The 16,897-nt window shown below is 50.3% G+C and overlaps 1 protein-coding gene across 1 annotated transcript in view; it reads right to left on the bottom strand.

Moving 5' to 3' along the window:
• Positions 1–13,118: 13,118 nt before the first annotated feature.
• The window catches only part of Clic (chloride intracellular channel protein 5), a 41,518-nt gene continuing 37,739 nt past the window's right edge, over positions 13,119–16,897 (bottom strand). The window contains exon 5 of the mRNA XM_089562417.1: positions 13,119–15,658. Coding sequence (XP_089418543.1) covers positions 15,435–15,658 — 224 coding nt within the window. The 3' untranslated portion in view covers positions 13,119–15,434. The remainder of the gene's footprint in view (positions 15,659–16,897) is intronic.

Raw genomic sequence — 16,897 nt, 5'->3', positions numbered from 1 at the left:
GAAGATGCGCTATCAAACATCAGATACGGTTCACTGAATGCAAGTCCGAAGTCGTATATCGCATACCGCTCAGATGTGGATCCGCCTACATTGGCCAGACTGGCCGGTGTTTCAACGAGAGAGCTAGCGAGCACAGAAGAACAATTAAAAACAATGACAGGGGCAACCTGCCGGATCACTGTAGGGAATGCAGAGATTGCGGACCGATGCTGGAACAGGCAACGTTTATCGGCAGAGGCAGGGAGGGATTTGAAAGAGAGATTATAGAAGCATATCATATACAGAAAGCTGGGTCCACTTCATCGATTAAACTCTGCCGCCAGGAGCTGGATTTCTTAGACGGCCACGTGTAGTTCTAGATTCTGTTTTTTTCGTTCTTGTAGCTTTTCTTTTCTGCCCATGGTGTTTCTAAATGTGAATTCAAACCATGAATATGTGTTTTTTCTGCTTCCGGTTCGTGGTTGATATGTCTTGCCTTATAAAAGAGGGTGTTTCCGCAATAAACTCAGTTGGTAGTAGGCGCTCTTTGTGTCATCCCCTATTTTTCCTGTGTGTGTGTGTCTTTTGCGCCATTCTGAACTTCAGTACAATTTGAAGCCGTCATGACAGGAATTAACAACCAGCTAGAAACCATCGTAAATGAAATGAAACAGGCCATGGAATCAATGCATGGGCAAATGCAGTGCATATGTCCAGCGAAATCAAGAAAATCCAGGAGAAGCTCGAGTGTAGAGCGGCAGTACGTCTCGAAGGCCCATAATGGCTACACATGTCAACAACAATTTCCCACGCCATTTCAAGCTAAGCACTCATACCCCCCCAACCATTCTACAATCGAACTGCAGGAGTTACCCGGAAAAAAACGAGCACTGCTAGAACACTGCCTTTCTTTAGTTGGCGAGGTTCCTTTAGCCATCGCACTTCAAGAAACCAATATAGAATGGCCTAAACAGAGGCACTTCAGGCCCTATAGAAGCAACAGAGGGGACGACACCAGAGTGGTAACACTAATCTGAAAGGACGTCACGGCCGTATGGCACGGCCCCTCGTTTCAAGAAATCCTCAATGGGGACAAACACATAGCCAGCATCTTTATATTTAACGTATACAGCCCACCGAAGAACTACAGAGACCGTTCCAAGCCGCACTTTAAGACCGCAATTCAAGCCGGTGTGAGTGCCCACTACCTATTAAAGGAGACTTTAACGCCAATCATCCAACTGGAGATACGACAAACTAGACTCGAACGGCAGAAGGCCGTGGGAGGATGCATACGCGCTCAATCTCACTCTCCACACAGACCCCACTTCCCCATCCAGGGACCGCAACAATGTCACTAAGGACACTTCGCCGGACCTTACGTTCACAAGAAACCTGAAGGAGTTTACGTGGGGGAATACCAGATATAATCTGGATAGCGATCATTATTTACTCAGTCACACTCTCTCCCTCACCAAAACATTCGGTCGCAATGAATCACAGATTGGGGCAAATTCAGAAATGAGAGCACTCAGTCACAACAAGAAGACGTGCATCGTGGTGGAGCAGCGAAAAGGACGGGACACAAGAAACAAGGAAGGACGTACACAGGCGCTCACTATCAACTGTATTTCGTAATAAAAATTCAGTTGATAGTCAGCGCCTGTGTACGTCCTTCCTTGTTTCTTGTGTCCCGTCCTTTGCGCTGCTCCACCACGATGCAACAGCACCAACTAGCCCAGCAACTTGCTCTTCTGAAGAAGACGTGATCCAAGACATTGAGAAATGTACTAAAGAAATGGGAACGAGAGTCAAGAATAACACCAAACGGTCGAGGACGAAGATGCACCCGCACCGATGGACTATGGCCTCCTCCATATGTGGGAAGTCAAGAAGAGCATGGAAAAGAGACTGAAAGGACAGATATTGTGCCCCCATATCAGTGGACAATAAAGTTTCTCTCTCTCTCATCGTCAACTCCCATCTGGTACCCTCATCACTCTTCAGGCCAAGTGAGCCCAAAGTCTTGTGTCTTTGATAACGCATTCTCCTCTCTCCGCCCACCTCCTACATTCTATCACGCATCTCCAGCTTCATGGTGAGCCCATCAGCATCAAAATATATGCCCCCATCTCATGCCTCGCCATCATCCATAACGCCGATGGCCACTTCACCCCTGCTTACCCCATGCATGGCATTGAATCATTCTCTACAGATATTCTTGCTGCTCGCATGATGAACAGCACTCAGTCGGTGCTCATAACTTTCGCTGGTACCGTCATCCCCCATTTTGTGTATTTTAAACGCGTTGCCTTCCGGTGCCGTCCTCATAAACCTAAGCCTCCCACCTGCACTCGTTGTGTCGCTCTAGGACACCGTGCCCACCAATGCACCCAGCACAGTGTTCCGGTCAAGCACCGTCTCTGTGCTGCTGTAGGGTCGGCGCAGCGCTCATGTATGTGCCCAGCCCTGGTGCGTTCATTGCCAGGTTAACACCCACACCTCCCTCGACCCCACTTGCCCCTTCCTCCTCGCTAAACAACGCGAGTGTGCCAAAGCTGCATACCTCCGACGCCTAGCTTTGCGCCGGGCCACGCAACCCATCTCCTCCTCCTCCTCTAATCATGAACCTCAATCAGCTCCAAACCCGTCACCACCAGGCTCCTAGGCCGCCAAAGTTAAAGGATCCTCGGTTCCAGCATCCCTCTCTTCCACTACAACACCCTCTCCATCCCTGATTGACGAGAGCCGCTCCTTCGATCTCCAGCTCGCAATGCTGGAACGCCAACAGCGAGAGCAAGAGCCCATTTCCCACGATCTACAACAGCAGATCCATGCCTTGACTCATACCCTTCAGATAACCACCTCCTCTCTTATCTGCCAGCTTACCAAGCTAAATGACCACCTTGCCACGTTCACCACTGCCTCCTCCACCGCCCAAGTTGCCCCTCTAGCTGACACTGTCGAATCCATCGCGACCACACTCGCTTGCTTCAGCTACACACTTCGGTTCTCCACATTCTTACCACCGTTCAAGCACAATCCAAGCAATTGGAATCCTTCACTTCTATGCTGCACTCCCTGCATGAGTCACTGCCACCGGCCAAACAGAAGGAACGCGTATCCTGACGGGCCTCTACCTCGCCGCTATCATAATGGCGTTTCGCAAGAACCTGGAGACTGTGCAGAGGAACTTCCGAAACCTTTGCCATATGTAAGGAGATAGCGCCACCCAGCGTCGGTTGTGAGGCAGAAGACGAAAAAGCACGAGGAGCGCGTGCGGAGGGCTACGGCGGAACAGGTGGAAGAGGATTACGTGGCAGAGAAGGGATGAGCGCGGCCGGCGACGGACGTTGGACGAGTTCTGCTGGCTCCCCGAGTTCCGGGCTTGGGCCTCAGCCGCAGACGTCCGGGCCACCAGACCTGGGCATCCGTCGTCGAGAGCCTCAGCCACCAGGCCCAGGCGCCACTCATCTCCGTCCATCTGTCAGCTGCTCCACACAGGCCGTCTCTGGCGCCTACGTGGCGTACCCGTGCTGGAAGCCCACAGACGCTGACGCTGTGGCAGCGTAGAAGGCCAACGTGGGAAACGCCGGTAACTGTGCGTCGACACTGGGACGCCCAGACTGCCTGACGGCCCGACACACAGCCAGTCCTCCCCGCTCGATGCTTGTGTAAAAGACAAGTAGTGTGCCTTTCCTTTTTGACTTTTTGTTTCTGTATTTTTCGCGAGGATTTTGTTCTGTTCTCCCGTGTGTGTTTTTTTTTTGCACTTGTTGCGTTGCTCTCTTGTCTCTTTCCTCTTTTCACGCCAGTACCGAAATTAGAGTTTCCTTTCCTATAAAAGCCGCCTCGTTTATTTCTTATACCTTTAATGTTAATTCAACCTTAAATCTTCCACTTCCTCACAAATTTGGCGTCCGCTACGACAGGTTGAGGTCGGTTTTTGTTTCTTTACCTGTTGTGTTAATTTAGGCACAGTATGAGCGCTTCAGAGTTGGTTGCTTTAGGCGAGCACATGGGCTTGCGCGGCGCGGAGTTGCGAGCGTGGGTGGAGGGCGAGCTTCGTAAGGCACGGCAAGAGAGAGACGCTGAGCGTGAAGCTACGAAGCAGAGTTAGAGTTAGAAGCACGGAATTTAGAGATGGAGCGTGAAGCTGCGAAGCAGAAATTGGAGTTAAATGCACGGAATTTAGAGACGGAGAAGCAGAGATTGGAGTTAGAGGCGCGGAACTTGCAGCTACAAATAAGGCTCATGGAGGGTGGCGCAAATCCTCCAAATGACCGTGGAGAGCGTAGCGTCGCACCGGCCAGCTCTATTAACCCGCACGCACTCATACCACAGTATAATGAAGCGCGGGATGACCTCGATGCCTACTTAAAGAGGTTTGAGCATGTGGCCACGGGGCAGGGTTGGCCAAAAGAAAAGTGGGCAACGGCGTTGAGTTTGTGCCTTGGCGGCGAAGCGCTTAGGGTCTTCGGTCGGCTCTCGCCTGAGGATTCCGTGGACTATGACAAAGCGAAGCTTGCCTTGCTGCAGAGGTTTAGGTTCACCGCGGAAGGGTACCGAGAAAAGTTTCGCCAGAGCAAGCCCCAGGATGGCGAAACGGCCTCGCAATATGCTGCCAGGTTGTTTAGTTTCTTTGACCGTTGGGTCGAGATGCGGGGAGAAGGCCGCACTTTTGAGGTGGTTCGCGAGATGGTCGTGAGCGAGCAGTTCCTGAACAACTGTCATTCCCGTTTAGCGCTTTTCTTACGTGAACGGGAGGGCAAGACAGTTTGCAAGCTGGTGGAGGCGGCCGATCATTTTCTCGAAGCACAGCGGCAAAAAACTTGTTCTTTAAGGAGCAGGGGGAGCATACGTTAAATAAGGCCAAGGACTAGGTTTCAGTTTCACAATCCCGCCTTCGGTGTTTTCTTTGCGAGAAGACTAGGCACAAGGCGTCGGATTGTCGGACGAAGCCGAAGCAATCGTACTGCACCTGGTGCCGTGAGGTAGGACATGATGCCCAGTCATGCAGAGCTAAGTGACCAGGAGACCGTGAGGAGTCCGCTTGTTGCATGACACCTTGGTATTCGCGTCCCGAAAACCCTGCAGAGGTAGCGCGCATAGAGGGCCAGTTGGGAGAGATGATGATCTGCCTTTCCAACCCTGTGGAAGCTGCTATGCTCGTGGGGCACGGCGAGGTGTTTATTACGGGATACGGGCAGCCGCGGCATTGTTGTGCGTGAGTCCCTTGTACCGGCAGCGGCACTTACAGGGAAAAAGGCTACATTATTTTTGGCCAATGGGACCCGTGTAGAAGTTCCGGAAGCGGAGGTGGTGATTTCTTCTCCATACTTCACGGGTAAGGCCATCGCACGGTGCTTATCTACACCCCTGTACGACATCATAATAGGCAATGTCCCTGGCGCTAAAGCTCCATTCTCGGTCGACCCGCCAGTTCTAACTGATCAGGCAGTTTCCCCTGCCATGACGGGTTCGGTCGATGTTCCTTCCCTTACGGTGACAGCGAAAGTTTCAGAGAGTAGCAGAAGCCCCACTCTTAACACACTACACTTGTCACGGCCGGAGTTTCGCCTCAAACAGGAAGAAGACCCGACGTTAGAGGTGTGTCGCAGGAAGTTGAGGCAGACATTTCCTGGCAAGGGACAGACCGCCCATACTTTTCATGCAGATGACGGTGTTCTTTTCCGAACATACCAAGTGTGTCCCGGCCGAGTCGTTGAACAAGCGGTAGTACCGAAGTGCTTACGCACACAAGTCCTCATGTTGGCACATTAGAGTGCATTATCCTCCCAGCAAGGGATACGGAAAACGATAGCTAGGGTGCTCAGTGAGTTTTATTGGCCCGGTGTACAGGCTGACATTAAGAGTTCTCAGATCGTGTGATACGTTTCAATGGACTGTGTCGAAGGTAAGGGAGAACAGAGTAAATAACATCGTAGGACGGGAACATTTAAAATCAGGGTGGAGACCGAGGTCGGTTTGGAGAAACCGGTTTCACAAAGGAAAACGGAAGTACTAGCTGAAAGCGTTCTCGGGACGGTGAAGTGGTTTGATGTGAAGAATGGAATACGGAATAATGTAGCCCACACCGGTTCGTGTTGGCACTGTCTGTGTTGGTTCATGTTTGTTTTTGAGTGTCCGATACCTACTTTTTATGCCTTCCGTGATTCTTCGCCGCTCTATGGACGCTTTACGTTGACTTTGCATATACTCTCTGTGCTGTGTGTGCGAATGTCTGTGTACGCTTCGAACATTGACGACTGTCGTATTGTGTGTGGTGTGTAGTGTGCGCGCTGTGGTGTGGTGTTCTGTGGTGCGGTCGTCGAACACGTCTGGGGTCGCTCTCCTGGAGTTGAGTTCTTTCCCTTGGAAAAAACTTCCGAAGAGGGGGCCTTCTGTAAGGAGATAGCGCCACTCAGCGTCGGTTGTGAGGCAGAATACGAAAAAGCACGAGGAGCGCGTGCGGAGGGGTAGGCGGAACAGGTGGAAGAGGATTACGTGGCAGAGAAGGGAAGAGCGCGGCCGGCGACAAACGTTGGACGAGTTCTGCTGGCTCCCCGAGTTCCGGGCTTGGGCCTCAGCCGCAGACGTCCGGGCCACCAGACCTGGGCATCCGTCGTCGAGAGCCTCAGCCACCAGGCCCAGGCGCCACTCATCTCCGTCCATCCGTCAGCTGCTCCACACAGGCCGTCTCTGGCGCCTACGTGGCGTACCCGGGCTACCTGACCTGGGAACCGTGCTGGGAGCCCACAGACGCTGTGGCAGCGTAGAAATTGCGTTGCTCTCTTGTCTCTTTCCTCTTTTCACGCCAATACCGAAATTAGTTTCCTTTCCTATAAAAGCCGCCTTGTTTATTTCTTATACCTTTAGTGTATGTGCTAATTCAACCTGCAATCTTCCACTTCCTCACACCATAATAGGAGCCCCCCCCACCAGCATCTGCTCACCCGCCCCTCCCTGCCCCATTTTCTCCTTCTCCAGGAGACTCGGACGGCCCGCACTGTCCTAGATTACCGCACCTACCTTGCTACTACGGCCACACCACTTCGGTCTACTTATCCACGCAGCGACGTGCTTGTCGAGCCACTGGACATCCCCTCCACTCTCCTTAAATATTTAGTTGGTGTGGCCTATTACCACCCTTCTTCCCGCATCTCACTCGCCATTTTGTCTTTCTGCAACGCCCCTGTCACTTCCTGTTTATTCTCCGCCCTGGGCAAGTTCCTTCACTCTTTTCCTTCCACCTCCCATTTCCGCTTTGATGCTGACTTTAATGCCCCTCACACACTCTGGGGCTCCCCACAAACCCTCAAACCCGGCCGCCTCCTCCATTGTCTAGCCCAGGAACGCCACCTCACCCTTCTTAGTACTCCTGGCTCCCCTACTAGAGCGGGCACTGTCTCACAGCACCACAAGACACTCGACCTCACCTTCTCTCGGGGTTCACTTCCCTTTCACTGTCAGGTCACAGCCGAAACTCTTCACAGTGACCACTTTCTTATCCATAACCACCTCTCTTTCCCACATCGCTCAGTGTCATCCGGTCACTCTCACTGATTGTCATGCCTTTCGCACTAATCGTCTCAGACTCCTCTCAGTCACACAACGATTGGACGTGGTGGTGGTGAAAACATTTATTACGAACAGGAGGTATGTTTGGATCAGTCCGTAAGGGACCGATCCTTACAAACACTAGGTGGAGGTCCCTAGTATGGGACCCCAGTGGCGGTTGCCGCCGCCCGTGTGCGCCCGACTAAGGCTTGTTGGGCCTGTAAGTCGTGGCAGCCGAGCAGGGTCGCCTCCCAGTCCTCCCGGGTTGGGTTGGGGATGGGGGGAATAGCGGGGTTGGAGGGGCAGGCCCACACCATGTGATAGGTGTCAGAAGACACTGCACTACAGTGTGGGCAGCTGCCGCTAAAGGAGGGGTCAAAATGTTTTAGCGCTGCCGGGCACAGCAAAGTATTGGTGAGAAGGCGGAGAAGGAGCCGCTCCTCCGCCTTCTTCAGGCCTTTACATGGGCTAGGGTAAAGGCGATGACAATTTTGATAATATGTTGTAATATCTTTGAATGTATATACCGGATTAAAATCGGGTTCCTGATCGGATGGGGAGGAGAAAACAGCCCGGTGAGAGAGCGCGCGGGCGGCTGCGTCTGCTGCCTCGTTTCCTGCCAACCCCTGATGAGCAGGGGCCCATATGAAGTAACGGTGTGCGGGGTCCGTATCCGGTATGCAATTTTGGTATATTCGATAGGCTAGGAAGGGAGTGCAGCCTTGTTCGACGTTCCGACAGGCCCCTCACGAGTCGGTGATTATGTATTTTGAATTGGAATGTCAGGCCGCGACGGACGGACGGACGGACGGACGGACGGACGGACGGACGGACGGACGGACGGACGGACGGACGGACGGACGGACGGACGGACGGACGGATGGACGGATGGACGGATGGATGGATGGATGGATGGATGGATGGATGGATGGATGGATGGATGGATGGATGGATGGATGGAGGATGGATGGATGGATGGATGGATGGATGGGACCGCCCCCTTTGAAACGGGGTGGTGGCAACTGCCACCATGCTCAGCTTTTCTTTCTTTATTATTTTTTTTTGTTTCCTGTGTTGGCAATTATCATTAACAATCGCCATCATCTTTACCTACAGTTCCCTACAATTCTAACCTTATGCCACATCTCTGCTTTTCAGCCACCAATCCTCCAATCGCTTTTTCCTAACTTTCACTGCAGATTTATTTACATGACAATTGTTGTCTTTAAACCCTAGGGCCTCAGGAAGAGTGACTGCGCCTGCATCGACATCCGGATGGATACCATCACGTTTGATTATGAGGTGTTCAATTGTTTCCACAGATCTACCACACACGGCACATGTGTCATCTTCTTCGATAAATTTCTTTTTGTAGCTGCGCGTTCTAAGACACCCTGATATAGCTTCAAAAAGTAGGGCACTGCCTGTTGAGTTATCATAGAAGAATTCTTTCCTGATCTGCCTTTTCCAGTATCGATATATTTCTAGACTATGTTTCTTTTCCATTGAATTCATCCAATTACTAACTTCCGCGTTTTTAACCTGTCGTTTAATGCTCTTTCTTTCTCCGCCCTCATGACCTGCATACTTACTGGTTAGTTTTCTAGTTCTTTTCCGCCACTGTGAGTCAACGCTCTTTCTGTATAAATATTTAAATACCTTAGCTGCCCACCTGTTATTGTCCAATTTACTCAGGCGTTCTTCATATAGTATTTTACTCTTAGATTCCCGTGCTTCGAACGATGCCAAGCCCATATCCCCTTGTACTGCCTCGTTCGTGGTTTTGCCGTGGGCACCTAGTGCTAATCTTCCAACAGCTCTCTGATTTACGTCTAATCTCGACTGAACTTGTGCCCTTAAGCACAGAACCGCATTGCCGAAAGTAAGTCCCGACACCATTATTCCTTTCCAAATACCTCTTAGTACTTCATATTTGTTGTACCCCCATAATGCCCTATGTTTCATTATCCCGGCGTCTCTTCGTCATTTTGCCCTAAGAGCCTGTTCGTGCTTTTCTGTGTATATCTGCCCTTCGTTTAGCCATATCCCGAGGTCTTTGTATTAGGCTACTTTGAGTATTTCGTGGCATTGTACTGTAAGCACCTGGTCAGTTGTATCGTTAAAAATCATCAGACCTGATTTAGTGGCGCTAAAACTGAATCCTAGAGAGTCTCCTTCGTCTCCACAGCAAATAACCAAAGTTTGTAAATCTTCCTGGCTATCTGCTAACAGTACAATATCGTCCGCATACATTAAACCCGGGAGTCGCTGCTCAACTACATTTCCGCCTAATCTGTACGACAGATTATAAACTAGATTACTTTCTTCTAGCCTTCTTTCCATATTTATCACGTAAAGCATGAACAGCAGCGGTGATAGAGGACTACCTTGCCTTAATCCTTTGTGCACCCCTACAGTTGTGGTACTTTTTTCCCTTCCCATGTAATTTCAACTTCATTATTTCGGTAGATTTCCTGTATAAAATCAATTACCTCATGACCGATACCTAAATCTTTCAATATGCTCCACAGTACTTCCCTGTTCACGTTATCGTATGCACCGCTTATGTTCAGAAGGGCTAAAAACAGAGGTCTGTTTTCCGCCTTAGCTATTTCTATGCATTGGGTAAGCACGAACAGGCTATCATCTAAACGCCTACCCCTTCTGAACCCATTCTGGAGTTCTCCGAGTATCCGATTACCTTCTACCCATGCCTGCATTTTTAATTTCACCGCCTGCATTGCCAGCCTGTACATAACAGACGTTATCGTAATCGGACGGTAGGATTTGAGGTTCATCTTATCTCCTTTCCCTTTATAAATCAAATTTATTTTACTCTGCCTCCAGCTGTGCGGAATTTGCTGATTTGTTATGACTGTCTCCGATGCTTTTATCAGCGCTTCCTTACATCTTGGGCCAAGTTCATTAATCAGCTTAATTCGCATTTCGTCTATCCCTGCGGATGTGGTTCTAGGAATATTCGCTTCCGCCTTTTCCCAGTTAAGGCTAGTGAACGCGAAGCGTTCAGGCCTGTGGTGGTGCCATATCTGCATAAGGTGTCTCATCACCTCAAGAGAGTTGCAGGCAGGCATGGTGTCCCTCTGGCGTTTTCTGCGCCGAATAAACTGGCGAAGCTGTGCTCCCGCACGTGCGGTGATAGAAGGAGTGGATTCCTAATCAGGCACGGGTCTACCTACATCCCTTGCGCCACCGGGTTGGTATGCTCCTTCCCTCTTTCATGTGGTAAGACCTACATCGGGCAGACAGGGCGGTGCATAAACGAGCGACTCAGGGAGCATGCGAATAAAGTTAGGAACAACACAGACAAAGGGGCACACCTTGTGTCCCATCTTAGTTCTTGCCGCAATTGCGCACCGCGACTTGACGAGACAGTGATACTGGGAAAAAGCAAAAATGAACAAGCGCGGCTGGCTTTGGAAGCTTTCCACATAAAGGAAAATGCTGTAGACTGTATCAGTGACACGTCCGTGGCTCTGTACGTAGCCGAAATCAACTTTTTGCGTTCGCGTCTGCGTCAACAGCCCTTGACATGACTATTGTGGTTAAAGATTGCTTTTGAGCATGCGTGGCCAGGTGTATAAGTAAGCGTTCCAAGGAAGAAATAAACAGTTGTTAGTGCGCTTGTGTGTGTCTCTGTGTCTTTCTTCGTGGTTCGTCCTTTGATTGCGCATCCTATACCTTCACAACATCATGTACTTTATTGAAGTTTTATTTAAGGCTAGTCAGTTCTAAGGTGTTCTCTATTGTGCTGTCCTGTGTTGCCGCCTCACTTGGGGAGATTACCTCATTGTCGTTGCTAAAAGACGCAGCTATAAATGACGTAATGTAGTCCACAGCATCGTCTCCCTCCAAACATTTTCCCTCAGCATCTATAATCTGTTCCTGCTTTCTTTTATTTCTTTTTCCCAACCAGCTTATATGGTTCCAGAATTTTCTTGGCCCCCCTTTATTTGTCTCGCGAACTTCAACCAGCCAATTATCAGAGGACTGCTTCATTTTAGCCTGGACTAGGACCTGAACTTGCTGTTTCTTTTGTCGATAAGATTCCCATTTTTCGCCTATTTCCTCTTCAGATAACTGCGCCTTCTTTGCTTCTCTGTGTTCCCTTGAAGCCACCCGTCATTGTTCGATGGCCTCCTTAATTTCCATATTCCACCAGCTTCGTGGCTTCCTCTTTCCTCTCCAGCGTTTTACTCCTTTCACTTGTTTCATTTTTGTAGCGATGAGCAGTTCTAACTGATTATAATCCCACTTTTCCATGGGGCGTTTCTCGATTACTTCTATTTCGGCTGGTATTAGCCCTATTTGTTCATCGTTTAATTTTGCGTTGTCTTTTTGACTTCGCCGCATTTCTCTTTTGACTAGGGCTCCCAACTGTAGACTAATACGTTTATGATCACTTCCTAGGCTGTACTTCCCCTCTTCGTCTATTTCCATTACTGCGAGCTTGCTATAGATGCCCTGCTACATTAGACAGTAGTCAATGGTTGTCTCCCTATTACGGGATTCCCACGTTATTTGTCCCTCACATTTAGTTTCTCTATTGACAATAACTAGGTTGTGCCGCTCACAGAAGTCTAGCATTAACTTCCCGTTACAATCTGTGTATCCATCCAGATCCTCGATGTGGCCATTCATGTCTCCAAGTAGAATAATATCGACACCGTCTCCAAACTGCTTTATAACCCGACGGCGCCGCTCCATAGTTCGCGCGGCGCGTTGACAGGCACGGAGAGTATAAAGGAGGCTATGGTACAGGGTACTGAATTTTTTGCTTTATTGAGGAGATTCCACTTCACACCACCTTTAAAGCTATCTCGTCATCATGACTGAATGTAGATGATGCAACTGTGCACCACCATCACCTCTTAAGCTTAATCACAATAACTGCCACCCTCTCGCTAAAGCAAGAGAATTCCTGTACGTTGCCAGGTATACTTTTATTGATCAGAAATTTCAACCTAGTTCTAGCCTGTCCGCTAATCCCCGATGGCTACATCTGCTACCTTGCCTAGCAGCCATCAATTAGCACATGGTCCGGTCCTTTCGCTGTGGGACAATTTCAGTTCAAATGTGTGGAATGGTGTCTCCATGACAATGCGCGAAAAAATGGTAGAGTATGTTTACAACATTACATTCCAAGCGAAAGCATTGGCTTTTCCTTGAAGACTGCTTTCACCGATTTCATCTGACTGATTAAATTGTCTTTAGCAGACGTGAAAGACTTTCTCGGGTCAGAACCTCCAGATTAGTGTGAAGTAGAAGACAACGATGAGCGACTTACTACAAGCGAAACCTTGCTCATACTTTTCTCGTGCGCTTCATTTTATAGTCAAGGCTCCTTCAGCCATGAGTGTAGCCCTTTGGACATTTTGTTCCTGTACTATTGGCCCGGTCCCGAGCATGAGCAGCAACTAGTGATATCTGTGCATGCAGCTGCCCATGATAAGTCGCATGCGTGGCTGCCAACCTTACGAAAAGGATGCCTTGTTGCTCCGTCCCTGTTTGGGGTTTCATGGAGTTCAATTAATGGCATGCACCGACAAATGAGCCAGACGTTCTTCTCACGAGTTTATTGTTGCATACAAGCATTACAAAACTGTTTGGTGTGCAAGTTCTAGTTTTTCCACACGCACACACACATGCACGCACACACACTTGTGGAGAAAAGAAAAGCAGGTATTTATACAAATGCTCAACAGTTTGTCTTCGGAATAAATTGTCACAGATTCCTAGCAGTGCTTCACAAGACTTTCTCGCAAATTTGGGCTTCAGCAACAGCACCGTCAACCGCTTAACTGACCACTGTGCACTGCCGCAAAGCAATGTCTTCGCACACACACACACGCAAACATGCACACCTCTTGCTCCACTCGGAAGACTTCCTGCACTGTGCCTCGGGTGCTGCTTCACACAATAAGTAGCCACTTATCCACACTCTAAGCACGAATTAACCTATATGGGAGTAAACTGCAATCTAATGCACTTTTTTTTTTTCAGAGGCAGGGAATGGTGGTGAAGTTTGTGAGCAGATTCCAGTCAAAAATTATATGCAACGTCTCCTCTGGGCAATGGAGGCATATTTCCACTGCAAAGTGCCGTTAGCAATGGGCTCATAACCATGGCACCAGAGGTTAGCAAATAGAAAAGACTGAAACCCCAATTAACTCCTAGAACGGTTTACAGAACGAATATTATGCTAGCATAAAACTTCTTTGAATGGTGTTCCTTCATCAAATCTGGCCCTTCATTACAGAAATTGTCATCTGAACAAACCCAGTGTGTCCAAGGTGTCTAATAAAAAAGCACACTTTAATCTCCTTAGCAGGGCTAAGAATAAGTTTAGACATCAAGATCAGTTGACCAGGGAGTTGTGTCAAGCCTATCACATTCACAAGAAGAGCGACACGTGCGTTAGCACACCTTCTGTACCCATCCATGAGAGTGAAATTTCGTATCTGGATTCCTAACTTCCTTTTTCGTGCTTTTTTTTCGTGGGAAGCGCAGGCGCTTAGGGTTGTCAGTTGAGAGTATATAACCTGTGTGTTTTTTCAAATAAACTTCCAGTTGTTAGTAGCGCTTGTCCCTGTCCTTCCTTCTCTTTCTTTGTTCCTCGTCGCAGCGCTGGTGAAGTTGTGAACAAATACCAACTAGCTCAGATCACGGTTTTGCTACAGAAGGAATTTGTTTCCACTGATTATTCCACATCTTTAGTGATGCAAATCTAGCACAGGGCTTGGGCCTGGAAGGGAGTGCACTAGAGAACCCTTTCCACTCCCATGCAGGCATATCGTGTTGAGAGTGAATGAGCGCACACCTGTAGACCGGATACAAGTTGCATCAGACCACAATAACAGGCACTGGCAGACATTCCAATGGCCAGCAGTGCGAGCAGAGAGAATCACGAAGCATCTTCAAGGAGGAGACAGGTCCTGCGAAGGCTGAGCCGCAGTACCCGAGGCACAGTGCAACTGATTTACACAACAAACAGCACCAACACTGGAAATTCCACCCTCTGGTCGAGGCCCCAAACAAGACGCTCCAGCAGAGGCGGTCCACAAGGCCAACACTGCATCCTCGCTCCAGCACAGGAGGCAACCACATCTGTGCAGCAGCAGCAACTACCCCCTGGGGGAGCGCACAGCTAACAATGTCTAGGATAACAAATGTGCCACTCCGAGGGAAGCGGCACTAAACTCCTATGTACACAGGTGTATCTACAACTAGTCGTCTCCGCTGGTTTTCGTGGGGAAAAAAACAGTGGCTCACAGTGGAGCCAAAAAGGGCAGCAATGGGGAAGCAGGAAGGGAGGGGGGGGCCACCCCGAATTGGCATTAGTGGGTACCCGTCACTGGGACCTCCTTTCCTTGCAAGGCACATTGTAAAAAACACAACAGCAGCTTCACCAAGTGGCAGCTGAGAATGTGCTCCCCCCCCCCCCCCTTTTCCTTGCAGAAAGCTAAGAACGCTATGGCTCATCAACCCATAAGACACCTTCAACAAGACTGGAGGACCAAGTCAGCTCAGAAGCAACTGTGGATTCTCACAGTCTTGGGGGCTAAAGGCTTCAACAAACTGATGGAGACTGAGCCAATACCCACCCCTCCAGTGCTGCTAGCCAACACTGGTAAAAGCACTGCTCCTCGACGGGAGAGGCGATTTCGGGCTGCACTCAACCCTTTAGCGCTGGTGCTAACCCAGTTGAGATTAACAACAGTTTTCTTAACATCAAAGACCGTTACGCCCGGTCTCCACAGATTGGGTCGTGCAGTGCACCTACAAGAGCAGCATCCCTCGGCAGTGGAATGTGCCCCCACCCACAAAGCATTTTAAAGTGCGTTGGCCGTTGGTGAGAGGGGGGGAGGCCCTCCTCCTCAGTGGTGGTTGTTGAGCTCAGCCGGCAGGGAGGTGGTGAAGGTGGGCGTCTCGAGCTCCTCGTGCTTGTTCACCTTGGTGTTCTGCTGCAGCTTGTAGTGGTTGATGATGTCCTGGTCGGCCGGACAGGACTGCAGGAACGCCTCCAGCTGGTACATGTGGCCCATGTAGCCCCAGATGGCCGTCAGCGTGCGCGGGATCTCAAAGTCCGCGAAGTACTTGCCTGCACCAAGGGGAACAAAGAAGATCAAAGCTAAGCTGTGGGGTTCCACCTGCCGAAGCAACATATGGGCTGCCAGGGACGCTGTTCTAGAGGGACACATGGGCTGCCAGGGACGCTGTTGTAAAGGGACACATGGGCTGCCAGGGACGCTGTTGTAAAGGGACAAATGGGCTGCCAGGGGCGCTGTTGTAGAGGGACACATGGGCTGCCAGGGACGCTGTTGTAAAGGGACACATGGGCTGCCAGGGACGCTGTTGTAAAGGGACACATGGGCTGCCAGGGACGCTGTTGTAAAGGGACACATGGGCTGCAAGGGACGCTGTTGTAGAGGGACACATGGGCTGCCACGGACGCTGTTGTAGAGGGACACATGGGCTGCCAGGGACGCTGTTGTAAAGGGACACATGGGCTGCCAGGGGCGCTGTTGTAAAGGGACACATGGCCTGCCAGGGACGCTGTTGTAAAGGGACACATGGGCTGCCAGGGGCGCTGTTGTAAAGGGACACATGGGCTGCCAGGGACGCTGTTGTAAAGGGACACATGGGCTGCCAGGGGCGCTGTTGTAAAGGGACACATGGGCTGCCAGGGACGCTGTTGTAAAGGGACACATGGGCTGCCAGGGACGCTGTTGTAAAGGGACACATGGGCTGCCAGGGACGCTGTTGTAAAGGGACACACGGGCTGCCAGGGGCGCTGTTGTAAAGGGACACACGGTCTGCCAGGGACGCTGTCGTAAAGGGACACATGGGCTGCCAGGGACGCTGTTGTAAAGGGACACATGGGCTGCCAGGGACGTTGTTGTAAAGGGACACATGGGCTGCCAGGGACGTTGTTGTAAAGGGACATATGGGCTGCCAGGGACGTTGTTGTAAAGGGACATATGGGCTGCCAGGGACGCTGTTGTAAAGGGACATATGAGCTGCAAGGGACACTATTGTAAAGGGACATATGGGCTGCCAGGGACGTAGTAAAGGGACATATGGGCTGCCAGGGACGCTGTTGTAAAGGGACATATGGGCTGCCAGGGACGTTGTACAGGGACATATGGGCTGCCAGGGACGCTGTTGTAAAGGGACATATGGGCCGCAAGGGACGCTGTTTTAAAGGGACATATGGGCTGCCAGGGACGCTGTTGTAAAGGGACATATGGGCTGCTAGGGACGCTGTTGTAAAGGGACATATGGGCTGCCAGGGATGCTGTTGTAAAGGGACATATGGGCTGCAAGGGACGCTGTTGTA

The sequence above is a fragment of the Amblyomma mixtum genome, chromosome 10 (assembly GCF_055824585.1).
Source record: "Amblyomma mixtum isolate Tamu chromosome 10, ASM5582458v1, whole genome shotgun sequence".
NCBI classification, from domain to species: Eukaryota; Metazoa; Arthropoda; class Arachnida; order Ixodida; family Ixodidae; genus Amblyomma; species Amblyomma mixtum.
The sequence above is the reverse complement of the archived record's forward strand: the minus strand, read 5'-3'. Positions and strand labels throughout refer to the sequence as shown.